The 18,443-nt window shown below is 33.6% G+C and overlaps 2 protein-coding genes and 5 non-coding genes across 9 annotated transcripts in view; 3 read left to right on the plus strand and 4 right to left on the minus strand.

The window, feature by feature from the left end:
• Positions 1-18,443, minus strand: part of LOC112126113 — a 302,358-nt gene that overhangs the window by 230,556 nt on the left and 53,359 nt on the right. The window lies entirely within an intron of this gene.
• The window catches only part of LOC106664874 (protein slit), a 234,670-nt gene that overhangs the window by 164,319 nt on the left and 51,908 nt on the right, over positions 1-18,443 (plus strand). For both annotated transcript variants that reach the window (XM_014390923.2, XM_014390924.2), the window contains one exon: positions 6,946-7,168. In XM_014390923.2, coding sequence (XP_014246409.1) covers positions 6,946-7,168 — 223 coding nt within the window. The remainder of the gene's footprint in view (positions 1-6,945; positions 7,169-18,443) is intronic.
• Trnah-gug lies at positions 1,520-1,591 on the minus strand. Its single transcript has one exon. It is a non-coding gene; the product is annotated as a tRNA-His (tRNA).
• Trnah-gug lies at positions 2,669-2,740 on the plus strand. Its single transcript has one exon. It is a non-coding gene; the product is annotated as a tRNA-His (tRNA).
• On the minus strand, positions 2,868-2,939 carry Trnah-gug. Its single transcript has one exon. It is a non-coding gene; the product is annotated as a tRNA-His (tRNA).
• Trnah-gug lies at positions 3,464-3,535 on the minus strand. The gene has a single exon. It is a non-coding gene; the product is annotated as a tRNA-His (tRNA).
• Trnah-gug lies at positions 15,686-15,757 on the plus strand. The gene has a single exon. It is a non-coding gene; the product is annotated as a tRNA-His (tRNA).

Consider the following 18,443-nt stretch of genomic DNA (forward strand, 5'->3'; position numbering starts at 1 on the left):
AATTTTAAAAAACAACCTATAGAATAGAATACAATTACTACAATAACAATATTATCAATATAAGATAATACAGTTTTCATGTAAAATAAAGGAGAGTTTATAAATTTAATGATCATTTTTCATCCGTGCAATAAGACCGATGAGATCTCCATTGTCACGGTACGTTCTCATCTTCCGTCGAAAACCGACATTAGCAGGGCTTGCCCTAGGGCCGCGCAACAAAAGGCGGCCGTTAATGCAATCTCTCAGGATATATCCATCATCCAGGGTCCTATTTATCATTCTACAAAAGAAAACTGGAATTAAAATTGGACATTCGTCGTGAAAATTATGATTCTTCGTCTTCTCGATCATCCCATCATTCTAGACCTTCTGACGACGTTTTGCATTCGATACGATCATAAATATGCTGGGCGTTCATGCAAGTGTTATCATCGCGATCTGCTACCGGCATGGCTCATAATTTTCAATTAAACAAGGGGCTGTTAAGTCCTTTTCTCAACTTTCTTTGGTTTTATACGGTAAGGCGACGCTAAAGAAAGTACACGATATTTCACACAGGATGTGTAGATATGTATTAAAAAAGAAGTGCGCAGAAAAAGAGCCATGTTCATAGACCTGCGATAAATCGTATAGTTCTTTGGTGTGGTAATGAGATTCTGTGTACTTATTATCTTTGGTCCAAAGAAACTGAATTAATTTTGAACCAAAGTTTCAAAGCAAAAGGAATATAAATCCAACAAAAATAATCCAGGTCTCTCTCTCCCTCACCACTCACCTACTTCTCTCTCACAATCTCAAAAGAATCTAAAAAACCAAAAAAATAAAGAATAAATAAAATAATACAATTACACCTCATAATTAAAATTTTAAAACCAGTAGAAGTTTTGAGTTTATTTTACACTCTATCAAGGACGAATTATTTAATTATTTTGATGAAAATAATACATTTTCTGTGTTTTTTAGGTACCGGTGGTTTAATAATTTGTTAGATTCGTGAGGAGCGGAAAATGCCCTTGGATAATACAACCCGAAAATTTCTAAATTATATTGTCTGCCATAAAAGTTCGTATTTGAGAGCTTCAAAAAGTCCTTAAACCTAATGTGAATGTTTTTATTTCAAAAACATTTTTTGCCTACTGCAATGAAAGCGTAATTTCGTTTTTGTAATATTTTATACCTGTAATCTCATTTAATACACTCATGCATTTTATTTTGTTATCCTATGTAAAAAAATAAATTAATCGACAAAATAATTTATACTGCATTTTAAAGAGATATGTCGATTGTTTAAAATGTGATAACTCGGCTCCTTTTGCCAAAACTACGGACAAGTTTCTAATATCTTTCAATCTAATATTTTTCCGACCCAAAAACATTTTTAACAACAGAAAAGGAGATTTTGAGAAGGCAAGAAAGAGGTCAATAATTATGACATTCAGTCGACCTTTCAAAACTAATATATCGCACGATCTTAATTTTTTAATAATTACTTGTGTAGAAATAATAAAAAATTTATTGCCGTGACCAGGATTCGAACCTGGGTTATTGCGGCCACAACGCAAGGTACTAACCACTATACGATCACGGCTATCCCGGAGGTTGAAGAACTCGAGGAACAAATCCGTTGAAACAAGTTGAAAGTAGGTCACTGTTCAGGTAGGGGAAGCGGACTCTCCCGCCAGAATTCAAATAACGTCTAAATTTTCTAAAGGTTGTAATAACATTGGATTTGGATAAAATCCAAAGGAGCTATCGACTTGTAATTGGAAAACCGGCCATAACAGAAAAAATTGTTCGTGGCTAATGCAGTACAAAATTGTTTAGCTTTTTGCTATGAAAAAGTTTATTTAAGGGTTCTAAGGGATGCTTAGGGGGCGTCGATGGCCTCAACGGTTTAGGCGTTGACACGGCGCTCATCACTGTAAGGTAAAGGTCCCGGGTTCGAATCCAGCGGCCCTGCATTCGAAACCGACATCCTTACAAATGGGCTTTTTTTCAAAAACATCAGCACTCCGAGGGTTCATATAACTTGGTAGTTGAAATACCTTCGTAAAAAAATATAATAAAATAAATAAAAGGGATGCTTAAATGTTTAATGTTGCTTGTTTATCTCAACAAAACAATTTTTGGGTTTATTTTACAGGCAGCGTGTTTTGGTTTTATAACTTTTTATTTATCTAATTTCATGTAATACACCTAAAATGTTTTTTCCCTCATCGTTCTTAATATAACAAACCGACTGATGTATAAAAACCTTGTTATATATGCATAGAAAAAGCAGAAAAGTATATTTTAGAAAAGTATAAATTACTATATTAAAAATATTTTTCGACCTAGTACTACCATGAACGTTTTTATTAAAATACCACGTCCAAAGCCTTCCCGTGTTGTAGCGCATATTTAAAAATAAATTGTTAAAAACTACTCCCACAATATNTGTATAAAACAATGTACTTTTTAGTCGAGTCTTCCACGTCCCCAGAAACTACACAACAAAACGATTTGATTATTGGACTATTCTTTAGTTATCTATATGTTATATTAATTGTTTATTAAAATTTTGTTTATGTATCATCATAAATTATTTACTTCTCCATGACAACATTGTTCTACTTTTAACGGCCTCTGAAGGATTAATCCATCCAGTACTTTCACCTCCGGGATAGCCGTGATCGTATAGTGGTTAGTACCTTGCGTTGTGGCCGCAATAACCCAGGTTCGAATCCTGGTCACGGCAGTAAATTTTTTATTTTTATTTCTTGAATATTGTGGGAGTAGTTTTTAACAATTTATTTTTAAATATGCGCTACAACACGGGAAGGCTTTGGACGTGGTATTTTAATAAAAACGTTCATGGTAGTACTAGCCGTGACCAGGATTCGAACCTGGGTTATTGCGGCCACAACGCAAGGTACTAACCACTATACAATCACGGCTATCCCGGAGATGAAAGTACTGGAGGATTAATCCTTCAGAGGCCGTTAAAAGTAGAACAATGTTGTCATGGAGAAGTAAATAATTTATGATTATACATAAACAAAATTTTAATAAACAATTAATATTGGATAGATAGATATAGAGAATTACAATAAACAAAATAACTAAATAATTGCCCAATAGAACAAATCGTTTTGTTGTGGAGTTTCTGGGGGCGTGGAAGGCTCGACTAACAAGTACATTGTGCATTTCCTGTTTCTGTCAGTATTAGTACGATATTGTTTGTAAAAAGAAATGAAAGTTGCAAACATTAGTACAACTGGATCGATAAGTAGATCATTTAAGATAACCAGTGAAATCACTACCGAAAAGAATCTGTGATTAACTCTTAATTCTCCAGAAGGGGAAGGTAGCAAGAAAGAGGTAAATAATTATGTCATTCAGTCGACCTTCCAAAACTAATGTATCGTACGTTCTTAATTTTTTAATAATTATATTTTTGTAAAAATAATAAAAAATTTATTGCCGTGACCAGGATTCGAACCTGGGTTATTGCGGCCACAACGCAAGGTACTAACCACTATACGATCACGGCTATCCCGAAGGTGAAAGTCTTGGGCGAATTATTACTACAGAGGCCATTAAAAGTAGAGCAATGTGAGTAGAGATGAAGAAATCAATGTTTAATTGAAATTTAAAAAACAGCCTAAAAGATCATATAATAGACAGAAATCATTTTGTTTTAGATCCTCTGTAACAGCGGAGGTTGAAGATACGACTAACATGTACTCATGATTTTCTGTTTCTATCATGCTTATAGATGCACACATAAACACATATGTACATTTATTTATTTGTTTATTTATTTATTTTTTTTAAGTTACCGGTTGTTTCATAATTGCTGGATTAGTGAGGAGCGGTCGAGAAATAGGAAATAGGTAGTTTAGAAAAACACCTTTTCATGTTTTGGCCGATGTTTCGACCTTTATTCAGGGTGAACTTCAGGGCCTGGGTGAATTACAAAATATATACTGATTGGTAAAATTACAATGCAGATGTAAAAATAAACTTTGAACCAAGTATTTAATACTCACATAAAGTGTTCATGTGTTATATTGGTATTGATTTAAATTGTTGTGAAACGTTGATTTGTATTGTGACGTTTTTAAATTATTGTGACAGCGTGGGGAACGCCTTAAATCTGGAAAATTTTCTTTGATCATAGGCGGTTTTGTTTAACTCAAAGGAAGGCGACAATGGGGGATTTTCGGGATTGGATTTGTGATTCGGGGTTATTCAGTATTAAAAAAGAAATTAATTGTTAAGGACGGTAACGAAGGGAATGGAAATGTAAAAATAAATATTTATTCTTCTCTTCTTTCTTCTTGGTTGTTTTAAGATCATTTTAGGTGTTTTTGCAGTAACTTACAACCATTTCAAAATATGCTTTTATTATTTCGGAGACGATATCGATTAAATAAAGTTTAATATGCAATTTATTTGCTTTACGACGTTGGCGTAGCTACGGCCGAGTCTGTATGTATCTGTTCTGTAATTAATGTGGGTATCGGTTAACGTAAACCATCTCTAAAAAAGTTGCGTTTGTATTTGTTTTTTCAGTGTTTAGTATCTGCATATTATCGAAATCAAAATTGGCTTGTTTTTCAGAATGGTGTGTTGCCAATGATGTGGGTTAGGTTTTTCGAGTCTTGAGTCATAGATGGGTTGTTTTTTCCCTTTTTCCTGATGATGCGATGCAATTGCAATGTATGCAGCTGGGCAATTCACACACTTAATTTTATAAATTACATCGGATTTGTAGGCTGTTGTTGTTGTGTCATCGACTTTCGAAAAAAAGTGTGTACTGTTTTGTAGTTATTAAAGGCAATTTTAATATGTTCTGAGGGGAGAAATTTATGTAATTTGTGTGACAATGTGCAAATGAATGGAATGGACATGTTCATTGGTATGTCTTTGTGTGATTTGGATTGTTAATGACGTTTACTGTCGATGACATTGTTTTGGGTAGTGCTGGAGTTTTGTAATTCAGCCGGGCCCTGAAGATGATCCGAATAAACGTCGAAACATCGGCTAGAAATGAAAACGACGTTTTTCTAAACTACCTCATTATTGATCTTTCCTCTCGAATTCAACAAATTATAATACATTTTATAGAACGATTACAAATCTTTTTCGTGCACGATTTTTCTAAATAAACCGTTTATATATAATACGAATTTTAACAGTGAACAATAACTTTAAAAAATATTTTACACTTCATAAATTATTAAATTAATACTTCATATGACCTCAATTCTTTATCAACTGAAAAACAGTATTTTTCATTGAGTCCACCAAATTTTGGCAGAATATTGGGTCGGTTTTGTACCATTCATCTTCTTGAACGCTTTTTGGATCATTAGGCGTTGAATAATACTTCCCATTCAAATTTTTCTTCTAGGTTGAGTAGTTTGTCAGTACGGTAAGTTGAACCCTGTACATCCAACCATAATCCACGTCACGCAGAAAATGGCAGTGTATGGAATCATCAAAAATTTGCGGTATTACGGAAATTGCTTTGCGATTCTGAGAAGTTCGAGAAAATAACCGTATTGAACATTATTTATCAAAAGAAGGAAAACGGTTTGAAAATACCGCGTATAAAATATTACAATGAAAAAAATTGTTAAAAAGTAAATTTGTATTTCAAGTATATAATATAATGGACAGATTAACCAGTAAATATATTCATATATTGGCATTTGTGTGTATACTGATTTGTAAATACTAATAAAGAATTTGGAAAAGCGCGCTTTTTTTTTCTTTTTTTTTTAACTCAAGTTATTGAGAAGAATGACTTAAAAATGTTCCTATGTGGATAGATCAATTAGTAGATATGCAAAAATATAATCATATTGAAAAAAAACTATATAAATATTTAAACTTCGTTAGATGGTGTGCCTAATGATAAATTATTATTTATTACAAAACACAAAGTTAAATAGCGTTTGTGACAGGCAGCACCTTTGTATAAAGTCTTTTGTTACTACTAACAATTCACTATTTTCCATTTTTTTAATCCTTGTGTTTTATACAATAAATCGATAAGAACTCCATTTATTCGATCGATACTAAAATTAAAAATTGAAACCATTATGACGCCAGTGGCGTGTACGTTTCTTATTACCATAAACGATAATAAATCGTATAAAACATCTTGTAAACAAAAAAACAAGTGCAAACGTAAACTTTGAATTTTCTTCTACCGGTTCGACAACCGAACCTTTGTCGGCATAAGCTCCAAAGTCAAGAGCGTAATCGAATACCACTAATTAACATAGAGATTGGCAATTCAGCGCACGCATAAAAAAAAGAACAAATTCTTCCGATTGGAACAGTTTGATCCTGCGGCCGGAGAGATAACGATTGCAATTAATCCCATTTTTCGAACAGAATGAGAAACTGATTGCCTTTTTTTCCGGTGACTTATTACGGCTAGGTCTCAGTCATTTCTGACCCGTTTTCCTCACTTTCGAATAATTGGAAGAATAATAAACCAGCTTAAATGTACAATTTTTGTTTTATTCACGCCTCTATTGCTTTAAAATTGTGGAATAACAATGAGTTAAATGAACACTAATTTATTTAAATCATAATTGTTATTTTAGCAAGTTTTCCTGTTTGATGTTGCTGAATACTTGCTGATGAGTCTGGGTGAAAAGTTTCGAGAAGTAATTCAAACAATTTTAGAAAGGAAATTAAAAATATAAGATCTTTTCACAACAACAAGAAAGTTTTCTAGCCAATCGTCTAAACAGAAAAGTTTTTAGTTTTAGTTTCTCATTTGTTGATTAAAAACGAACCAATGTAATATACATAACGTATAAACTTTAATCTTTTTGATTAAAAAAAAATAGATTTTGTATATGTTGGAATTAACCTTTTTTAAATTTAGTTGGTTATCGAATATAACTAAATTTCCACATTTTGTTTGTCTTTTTTAAGGAATTGGCCTGACCCAGCTGGATCTGTCGCAGAATTCGCTTGGGACCGTGCCGTCTCCGGCCTTCCGGAACCTACACCACCTCCTCATCCTGAATTTGAACCACAACAAGATCACTCAGATCCACGCCAAGGCGTTCGAGGGGCTCGACACCCTCGAGATCCTCACCCTTTACGGGAACAAGATCACCCTCATCGAGGACCAGGCCTTCAAAGGACTGACCAAGTGAGTCGTAGTATTACAATTTGTTCGCTAATAAAAACTTAGCATTAATTAAAATTTAAAACAGTCCGTATATGACACGTGTTTGATTAGAAGGAAAAACAATTCCAGCTGGGGTAATTAAAGGCGAACTGGGGGACCGGCTGGATTAATCTGGGCTTTCTCCAATTCGTCCCCTGTTCCAGTTAAAAATTCATAACTCCCCTTGAATCTATCCAAATTCAACGTCATTAAAAAGAGAAATCTGTTCTTTCAGGTTATGCCAAGAAGAGTAAATAATCATACAAGTGAGAAAATATAAGGATGAATTAAGGAAGACTTTTGAAATGTTACATTTAATATGTCCGGTTCTAATTTATTTACAGAGACCAAGTCCCCCTTAAGTGCAGTGAATATTATGAGGTTTCTAAGCCCCTGTACCGTTAGGTCAGAATTTATGTATTTCAATATCTACGATTCTCATACAGTGCCTAACTGCCAAATACAATACAATTTTGACGTATTTACCAAGCGATGTAGCCAAGTTTTATACTACAAGTAAAATTGTCGATACAAATCTTAAAATAAATTGCAAGATCTGGCACTATAAAACAAAATTTGGCGCTAGGGTGCGAATAATCAGCCAGTGGTGAAATTTCTATTAGGGTCTACATGCTGTCTTACTGCCCGACAGGTCTCAAAGACACTCGTTGGGGATTATTGGGGAAGTTCGGGATGTTAGGTTTAAAACTGACGGATTTGAATGTAATGAAAGTATAACAATATTTTTACTGAACGAGGATTATCTCAAAGGATAAGCTAATCCCCAACCGCAGGCTCAGCAGTGCGAGCTGAGACACCAAAGGGCGAGGAAGGACTCTCTCTCAAGTTGTTTGAACGCCTGCTTTTTTTTTTGTAAATGGCAAGGAGTTATTTGCGTATGTCATAGATCACTTATATTTTTATACTTTTTAAAATCTCAATACATTTATTTATTGAAGGTTATTTTTATAACAATTAATTAAGGTTTTTAGTTCAGATGAAAAAAAGATAATGGCACGAGCGGGATTCGAACCCACGATCTTCGGCTAGATACGCCGCTGTTCTACCACTTGAGCTATCGTGACCTCGATCCACTCGGACATCAACTTCCTATCTCAACCCCACCTTATGAGTTTTCCCTCCTTTTTGCCATTTTTCAAATGTCGTGTAATCGGTTTGGATTCTCGTCGACAATTGAAATGTCCACGGAGAGCTTTAGTGAAGTGTACTTCATATTAATTCTTTAAATTCACTAATTTCGTGGTCCGCTTGACCAATTAAATCATTACAATTAATTAAGGTTTTTAGTTGAGATGAAAAAAAGTTAATTGCACGAGCGGGATTCGAATTCAATTTAATTAATTGTAATGATTTAATTGGTCAAGCGTACGACGAAATTAGTGAATTTAATATTTTTTTATAATTTATTTGGATCATGTCCCGATTTTTGTCTTTTTGCGATTGATTTGGTTGAGTTTGTGGCACAGATATTTTTTCATTTTCATTTTACACTCGTAAGGAAACGAGTTGCTTCGTGTGAAGGGGAACGCAAAGAACGTAATAAAAGGGAGTTGTGGAATTTTAAGTATCGGTATTTTATGACATCCATTATAAAAAGAATTATAAGGTCTTTGTGGATTGTGTGATAAGATACGTACGACCGCTTTCGGTGGATTTTGGATTGGGAAGTCCGGATCCGATGATAGTTGGAACATTTGGTTCAATGCCGAATGCCCAGGGTTTAATTATCGTCTCGTGTATCAGTCGTTTGTTGTGAAGCGTCAGTTTTGATCGTTTTGTAGAGTGTTTTGTAAAGTCTAATCAGTGACTACTTTTTTAGTTTTGAATGTGGATTCCAAGACAGTCTTTTGTCGATATACAGCCCGAGATAGCGGAAGTGGTTAACTGTAGGAAGGTATAAATGATTATTGGAGAATAGTATCATCGGTAAAAATGTGAATGGATATGAAAAAAATTGTTATCTGGTTTCGGTACCTCCTTAATCTCTTGAATACAAATCTGGGAGGGGGAGAAATTTTTCGACTTCCAAACGCCTCTGATTTTTATTTTATCAAAAATCACAAAAGTGGTAATAACATTGCGACAACTCCTCTTGTCTACCTGCTGTTGCAACCTTTAAAAAGACTTAGAACCTTAAAAAATATTTTTTAATGATTAATTGCTTTCTGTATAAAAATATATGCACTTCACAAAGTAATATACAATAGAAATAAAAATCTGTCAGAACATGAGATGGGGAAGAGCGATTGCTGGAACTCTCAGTATTTAAAAGGTTTGGTTTAGGATTATGTTGAAAGGTCACAAGTTCACTGTCTTCCTAGTTGGCAGGGAGGATCGTTAGGGTTAAAGTAGGCAAGTGGGTTGATGTGGAAGGAAAGTTTGGAATGGAAGTTGTGGAATGGTTCTGATTTTTGAAGATGGTTTGACTAGTGACGTAGAACTGAGCGTTGAGCCTTGACGGAGAACTTTTGATTGAAAAGATTAGATTCTTTACATGTTAGGAGGTTTGAGTGATCATCATAGCTGAAACTTTGTATATAATGGTGTTAATAGGAGCTTTATCCGTATTTCGGAGGGTTGGTTTAAGGTTATGTTAAAAGGCCAGGGCTCATGTGTTCATTTAGCTTAATGCGCCACCAAGTTGCACCAGTCTGTAATGAAGTCTAAGTGTGTTCATTTGCTCTGCTTCTAGGATAAGTAGTGTGGGGAGAGGAGCCAAGGTTGTGAAATAAGGTATATTACGCCGTACAGGATTAGAACTAGGATACTCTACTCTCTTGCGATGTTTACTTATATTTCGACCTCAACAGTTAAACTTATGATTTTTCCTTCTTGAAGGTGGGATAATCGGTCATCTCAAAAAAACCACAACCAGTTGTTATCCACAACGTTTCGGATTTATTTTAATCCTTCCTCAGGTGAGTTAACGCAATGGTTTCTTTTGTTTTATATATCTCCCATGATTAGAGTAACGATGTTTTCTTATATTTCGACTTAACGGTTAAACTTATGATTTTTCCTTCTTAAAGGTGGGATAAAAGGTCATCTCAAAAAAACCACAACCAGTTTTTATCCACACGTTTCGGATTTATTTCAATCCTTCGTCAAGTGAGTTATATACTCTATCGTTATATACTAGTTATACTCTCTTGCGGAACGCCAGTCTTGTAAATAAATTTTGCGAAGAAATATAAAATAAAACGTTTTAAAGGATTTTTGTAGATTTTATTGTTTTCTCTTAGAGACACATAATATGTAAATGGTTTTTAGAACTTTTTATTGATTTAGTATCATTTACAATCCTACATATTTTCTAATTCTAAATATAATAAATAAATTTTGCGTAAATAAAGAGGATTTAGAGAATCGGGAATTAATGACTTGTATTCAGAAGGAGCCAAATTCAGAAACAACATTTTTTTGAAAATATGCAAATTTTTAATTGTTTTTCTCAACTCTATGTATGAACAGAAGACTGAAACTTGTGCCGGAAATTTTTCGTCCTAGTATCATCAAAAAACGGTTTCATTAAACCTTTCAATTAATTAAGGTTTTTAGTTTAGATAAAAAAGCCAGTGTCATGAGCGGGATTCGAACCCACGATCTTCGGCTAGATACGCCGCTGCTGTACCACTTGAGCTATCGAGACCTCGATACACACGGACACTATCTTCCCATCTCAACCCCACGTTTCAATTTTCCGTCCTTTTTGCTATTTTTCTAATGTCGTGTAATCTATTTGATTCTCGGCGACAAATGAACTGGGCATAGAGAGCTTTAGTGAAGGTATACTTCATTTTAACTTATTAAATTCACTAGTTTTCGTGGTCCGCTTGACCAATTAATATCTTTCAATTAATTAAGGTTTTCAGTTTATATAAGACCTCCGAGTGGATCGATGTCACGATAGCTGAAGTGGTAGAGCAGCATCGTATCTAGCCAAAGATCGTGGGTTCGAATCCCGCTTTTGACATGGCTTTTTTATCTCAACTAAAAACCTTAATTAATTGAAAGATATTAAGTGGTCAAGCGAACCACGAAAACTAGTGAGGTTTCATTAAAGTAGGTGATCCCATATCGGTAGCCTCCTTTTATCAGTAAAAACGGGGAAGTTTTCCTCAATTATCTAGGCCACGAAAACATTATCAAAATTATCCGCTTTGATTTGTAAATTTCGGTTTTCTGGATGAAAAATTCGTTAAAAGGATTAGCCTTCTATCAAATAAAATTCAGTTAATTGGCGAATTCCGCACTTAAAAATGATAGGCCTGCATTGTTATACATAACCCGCTGCCATCAATTTTGTAAGAAACAGATCATTATACCGAATTTTCCACAAGAATTTATTCAAACGCGCCTGTTTATATGTCTGCCGACGGTAAATATCGTGCCAATAACACAGATATATTTGCATAAATCGTTAGCTGTTGGATCGTTAATTTAAAAAAATATTTTAAAAAATTAAACACAATTAGTATGCTTTACGGGTGACAAATCAAAATCTACACCGATCCTAAAAGGAAGCCTGTCAGAAGAAATTTAGGAAATGTATTTAGAGGAACTTCCTTCGAATAGCTGAGGGTGGGTGTAATTAATTGAATTGAGCCCTGTTTATTGAATGGCTGCTGAGTACGGCATCAGCCTCATTTCCTCACCTGGAGGAAGACGTCTATTTATTATTTAGTCATTCCATAATAACACCGCTGAAAACTAATTAAATATTCTTTCGAATTATTTTCCGCACAAAGGTTAGCACTACTAACAAATTTTTGATAGCCATAAATATAATTTTGTAAATTTAACTACGTAAATAGTTTGGAATTTTTTCTAACTTTTTTTTAAAGACTTTTAGTGTTATTTTATTGAAGAACACCTGTATTTTATTTCGGGCTAATTTTAATAACCCTTCTTCAGCTGATGATGTTTCGCCTTATATTCTAGTCGAAGACGGGTTATTGGAATTAGTGCCAAATGCATTCCTTTTAATAAAAAAAAGTAAGGTATTAGAATTCTTCAGTGCAATATCACCAATGTCCATACATGATTAGGAGGATGTGTAGTTCAGTTTCGAAATTAAACTCAAAAGCCATCGCAGAAGCTCGATTTTTTCTGCTTTCGAAGAGAATGATCGATGTTTGCCCAAAATTTACGAGAGATTTACGAGAAAGTTGTGAAATCCGGGTGATTTATTGCGAAGAGGTCTTCTTCACACCTGTGTTTCTTCACGAGCAACACGTGTATGTTTAATGGTTGTGTTCGAAGTTATAAACTAGGGGACCAATTATAGGAAGATAAATGTTTAAGGCCTTTAATTACATATATATTACTATTTACATTATTACGATTATTTATTTAAATGATTTCACATAATTCTTGTATATTTTGCAATTTATCTNATATATATAATATAACCATATACACATATATATATTTTATGGATGTGGCTTCAACCTCCGGCAGGCGGTTTTTTTAATCCATGCCATTATTTTATGTTAAGGCATGCATATGTTTTGTTTTGTAAACATTTTTTGTACTAATAAAGCAGTATTATTATTATTAATAAGTTGTAAAGGTAGTGCGGACCGCTCTTCACTACATTAACCACTTGTTGAACTCCCGATCGCTAAACAACACATAAATTATCATAGAAATCCTGTGAATCAATATAGTTATGATCTGTTTAAATAATTTAAACAAAATCAAAATTTATGTGCTCACACGATCAATTGCAATTGATAGTATATACAATAAAATAGGAAAAAAATCGTAAATTATTTAAAAACAGCGAGAGGCTAAGGACATGGATCGCCCTAGATTTATATTATTTATTAATTGGGTTTGCGCCTGTGCCGAGAAAAACTTGTTTTTTAAATATGGTTTTTTGTCTTGTTAATGTATAATATATCAGTTGATTCATTATTTTCATAGAATAAGAAAATAATAAGCAGGATATTATTAAGTGAGATTAGATATATAAAATACTTCAAAAAATGCTTCCTGTAAAGTATGCCGAGTTTTTCAACCAATTTGGATTCATTCGAACCATCCTTAAAACCTATGACTATAAATTTTCATAGCAATAAACAATTAGACGTTTTTAGGATGAATTAAGCTAGGGGAAAAATTCTGGGAGTTCCACTAAAAATTGCATAACTCTTTTAAATTTTATCCAAACTGTCGTGTTATTACAACCATTAGAGAGACGAGTTTCACTTCCTTCAGTTCGTGCTATTAGCGTTTAGATGTTATACCAGTAAAAGTAAGAAACATAACTTAATTCCAGTTCCTATTTATTTATTGACGGTAAATTTTCGCCATTATTGTAGCTTATAAGGTTCTAAGCCATTGTAAAGTGGAATGTGGTCGGTGGATTCATCACCATTTGTTTAGTGTACAAAAATCTGCAATATTTTTTTCCCATTTGTATCAACTTTTATAGCCTAGAGAGCAAGGCGAACTTTAGCAATTTTGTTAAAAGGTTAGCAAGAATTTTGTGATCGAGTTTAGATTAGTTAATGGTGGGTTGAAGAGCCATTTTGGAGATATAAGTTTCCAAGATGGAAAGATTAATTTGACGTAAAAAAAATCAGTGTGACAATAACCTGGGATGAAAGATTGAAGGAAAAAGACACCCGCCCAAAACTCATGGGATTAGCTAAGCTTTAGTAAATTTGCTTTGATATTACCCTTAGGCAATGTTAGATAAGAAAGGGTTACGAGGTTTTTTGGGCACATTCTAAATTAGCTTAACATATTGTAATTTAAGCAATTGATTCGTCAATCGCAAACATAATATAACAAGGGAAAGACTAATGACCAGGAATCACTGACTGTAATAAAACTTCTTTTGGTAATCAAAACAGTGATTAGACCAATGTCCAATCGAAAAAGATTTATATGATTTTCTGCTTTGTAGTTCATATATTTCAAGATTATCATATGTCAGTAAATTTTGATTTATTACGTAATTTAAAACAATTATACCCAAGATTGTAATAAATCAAATTAGATTATAAAAATTTACAAAAACAAAAAGTAGGCCCAAAAAACATTTCTGTTGAAAAACAAAAGTTCCTTTTAAGTTCCCTTCATAGCTCTTAATGCGAATTTTTATAGAATTTTATAGAAAACGACTAGACATGTTTAGACTGAATCTCTCTCCCTCTCCCTCTCCCTCAACCCTCTCTCTCTCCCTCTCTCTCTCCCTCTCTCTCTCTCTCTCTCTCTCTCTCTCTCTCTCTCTCTCATTTACTCACACTCTCTCTCACTCACTCACTCGCTCTCTCTCACTCACTCACTCACTCCCTGTCTCTCACTCACTCTCTCTCCCTCTTTCTTTCTCCCTCTCCTTCTCCCCCCTCTCACTCTCTCTCTCTCTCTCTCTTTCTCTCTCTCTCACTCACTTACTCTCTCTCTCTCTCTCACTCACTCACTCTCTCTCACTCTCTCTTTCTCCCTCTCCCTCTGTCTTTCTCCCTCGCTCTTTTTCACTCACTCTCTCTCTCTCTCTCTCTCTCTCTCTCTCTCTCTCTCTCTCTCTGACAATAACAAATTCACAATGCTTTGTAGCCAATCAAAATCAACGTTATTGCAACGGTTAAAAAGCATAATTTACTTCCTTTCAGCCTAGGCTTATATTTTAAAATATGGATTAAATGAACAAAACCCCTCCAAGGTTTTATTTTATTTCCGGTTCTACTTACAGAGGCTTTGTACCATTTCGTGTAGTGCATAATGATTCTAATCTTCTGTAAATATTGTTCTGAATCAGTGAAATCATTAGAAAGTTGATTGCTATTTTTTATCGTTTTTTTTTTTTTTTTAAGTGACAATACCTAAAGGATTTTTTTAAATTGTGTTCAAAAGTTTATTAATGTAAGAAAAACTAATATCAAATTATTTTACCCTATTTCGCTATATCGCTGTCATAAATTATATATTTCAATAGGTGGCTGATTTAAATATGATCCAGGCGAATGGATACCTATCGAAACATTAAATTATTACGCTGTATAAAAAACTTACAATGTTAATTTCTTTAATATATAACTAAAAAAGTATACTTTGAATCTTATCCATGTTATCAATTTTTTCTACTAATTATTAAAATAAATCACGTCAAGAAGGTTACTTTCGATCGGCCCAAATGATTTAATTAATCAGAATTTATATGATCACTTATGAAAAAAAAGATCGTTAGCAAATGTAATTATTTTTAAACAGTCTATTGTGCTTCTCTAGCTCTAAATGATTAGTACGCCGTACGTAAATCTAATGAATTCTAATGTATCAAGAAATTTCCATATGCAGCACGCCCTATTCGTAATGTAATTATAATTTCGACTAGAACGCATGATGAATAACATGACTAGACGTTATTTGAATTCTGGCGGGAGAGTCGGCTTCCTACCTGGACAGTGTCCTACTTTCAACTTGTTTCAACGGATTTGTTCCTCGAGTTCCTCAACCTCCGGGATAGCCGTGATCGTATAGTGGTTAGTACCTTGCGTTGTGGCCGCAATAACCCAGGTTCGAATCCTGGTCACGGCAGAATTTTTTTTTAAATTGCTTTAATATTTTAACCTTAAAAAATAGTATGGTGCATTTACTTTACAATCGATTTTTAAATATGCGGGTTATGCCATAAAAGGGATATAGTCCTATTTATTGTTCCGAAGCTCTCTTTTCGCTTTTAGTTTAAAAAAATATTTTTTTACCATCTTTTTCAGTGTTAACATTTCGAAATAATCGCTGTAGGAAATAAAATTATACGTAAAATCAAACCAACGCCACCCTCATAGGCACTGGATTTTTGGCCAATTTTCAAAGTTTTGACTTGTTAGTAAAAAGCTTGAAAAAAGGAAGAGTTTTTTCTCGAAAAAAGTGGTTATTATATCGAAAAAATATAAGTCATATCGTTCTTGACTTCACTTGATGACATAAGCATGAAATTTCCTATAAATCCTCAAAGGATCTTTGTTTCGTTTGGGCCCACCCTGTATAATGATAACATAATAAAAGTTACCGTAACAAAAGCCGATCTAAATGCGAAATGCAATGAAAATAACACACACTATATTCTTAGTTTTTTATAAAATGTTTTGGAACAATCTTCGTTTCAAAATCCGTCTTTAAAAGCAGCTTAAGGGCTTAAGTATAAACAGGGCAACGTATTTTACAGTTATTCTCCCTCCTCAGTGAGAACTAGAATGACAATATCTCATGTAAAACATAGCGGTTTATTAGGAAACGTTCTTGTACATTTTTTATTTCTGTAATGCTCGAAATTCGATTCCGCCAAGAAAATAAAACTTATAAAAAAATTAATGCATTTCTACGTTGTTGAACCCATATATACGACAAATTAAAAGCCTTAATATTATTTTCATTAATTTATTAGTTTTTTTATTGTAAACAATATGGTGTTAATATAATTAAACGAATTGGTTATGAATGAGTAGAGATTTTTTATAGTACATTCAATTTTGTTTAAATAAAATTGGTCAAAACAACCATTTTCCTTTTTAGAATCATACTTTTAAAATAATCAGCATTCTTATTGAAAACCTTTTAAAAAAATCGCGCTTTTTCTTGAGAAAAACCATCCAGATGACGAACAAACAACGGAAAACGAAAGAAAAACGCCTGGATGACTCGGGGGGGAAACAAGAGGAAAATCGCTCGGGGTCGTTTGTTTTCCCGTAAAGTCCAGGCATTACCGATTATAACTTAGGATGGCCTGGTGGATCAGGAAATCTGGTCGCCTCTGGGCTGGCGAAACGAGCCGAGTGAGTGGCGAGGACGTGCCTTGCATCGAAAACCATCGATCATACGATTCCGGAATGATCAAAAAAGGTGACCGATCAGACAAAAAAATAATAAAATAAAAAACCCTCTAACAACACGGCCATTTTTCAGTCATATGGACCAAATGATAAACTTCGACTTAGATTTGAAGATTAGTTATCTCATTTCTTTACCTACTCGATCATATAGTGTACGATTTACGGCAGCAGTAAACCTTACAAAAAATATGATTATACAAATAAAAAAATCCTAATGGATCGAGAACATTGCATGCCTTTCTTATACGTAATGTAATAATTGTAAATAAAATGGAAGAAGCTTCTCATGAAGAATAATCTGAATGCTCAGACGATTTGAATTTAGGTGGAAAATGTGTTGTATTTGGAAAAGTAGTAGGTGGAAAAGTTTATTTTCTCTATATTCAAAAGCGTTTGGATTACTTAAGATAATTCACTTCATAGAGAGGTGAAGGTGAGATAATAATAGTGATTAGCATGTTCATTTTAACCACATTAAGCGAAGCAAAACTGCTAATTTAGCGCTAATCGAATGATAAAATGGTTTGAATTTTTGGCGGTACAGTTTATTTCCTCTATCTTTGAAGACGTTTGGAGAATTCAAGATCTTTCATGTTCTGGCTAACATGACACTAAAATCTATTACATGTTTTGTTACCGCATTAAGCTGAACAAAACAGCTAATTCTATTGCTACTAGGAATTGGTCAGTCGGTTTGAATTCTGGCGGTAAAGCTATTTTCTTCACTTTCGAAGGCGTTTGTAAGATCTTCCCCTTCGGAACTTTCACCTCATGGATAACCGTCATATTAATAGTTATTACTGCATGTTTGTTTTTTTGGGATCAGTAATAACCCGAAAAACGGTTACCGGAGTGATTGCATGGTTTGAATTCAGGAGGGAAAGTCAGGCTCTACTTTCGAAGAGTTTCGAGTATCGTTGTATAGGAAAAACACATTCTCATCGATACACTTTTCTCGAATTATAATTAAACAATTTGACTCAAATTTTATATGCGTGTTTGTGAATGTATGCCGAAGAGTTATGGGTAACAAACTTCTTCCAAGGTAAGTACTTATAATTTTATAAGAATTTGAATTTTGGAAAAAAATCAATTTTTTAACGAAACGTTTTTTTCATAAACTAGACTTTATTTTTAATATTCCTTGGTGATAACTCTTCTAAAACGTATTATTAATTGATTTAAAAATTAATTATCAAAATCTAATCATAATATTCTGTGAAAGTCTACTTTCACGCGGAAAAACTCGAATTTTCAAGAGTGGCGAAAAAAATGAGAAAAATATCGTTCACCGAAAATGCGTCAATATGACGTTTGCATAGAATTGTAAGCTCTTTTCGAAGGTGTAGAGAATCAATAACTATTGATTTCACTGTAGAAGCTATTTTGCT

Source organism: Cimex lectularius, unplaced genomic scaffold, assembly GCF_000648675.2.
Source record: "Cimex lectularius strain Harlan isolate CLEC.00 unplaced genomic scaffold, Clec_2.1 scaffold105, whole genome shotgun sequence".
Taxonomy (NCBI): Eukaryota; Metazoa; Arthropoda; class Insecta; order Hemiptera; family Cimicidae; genus Cimex; species Cimex lectularius.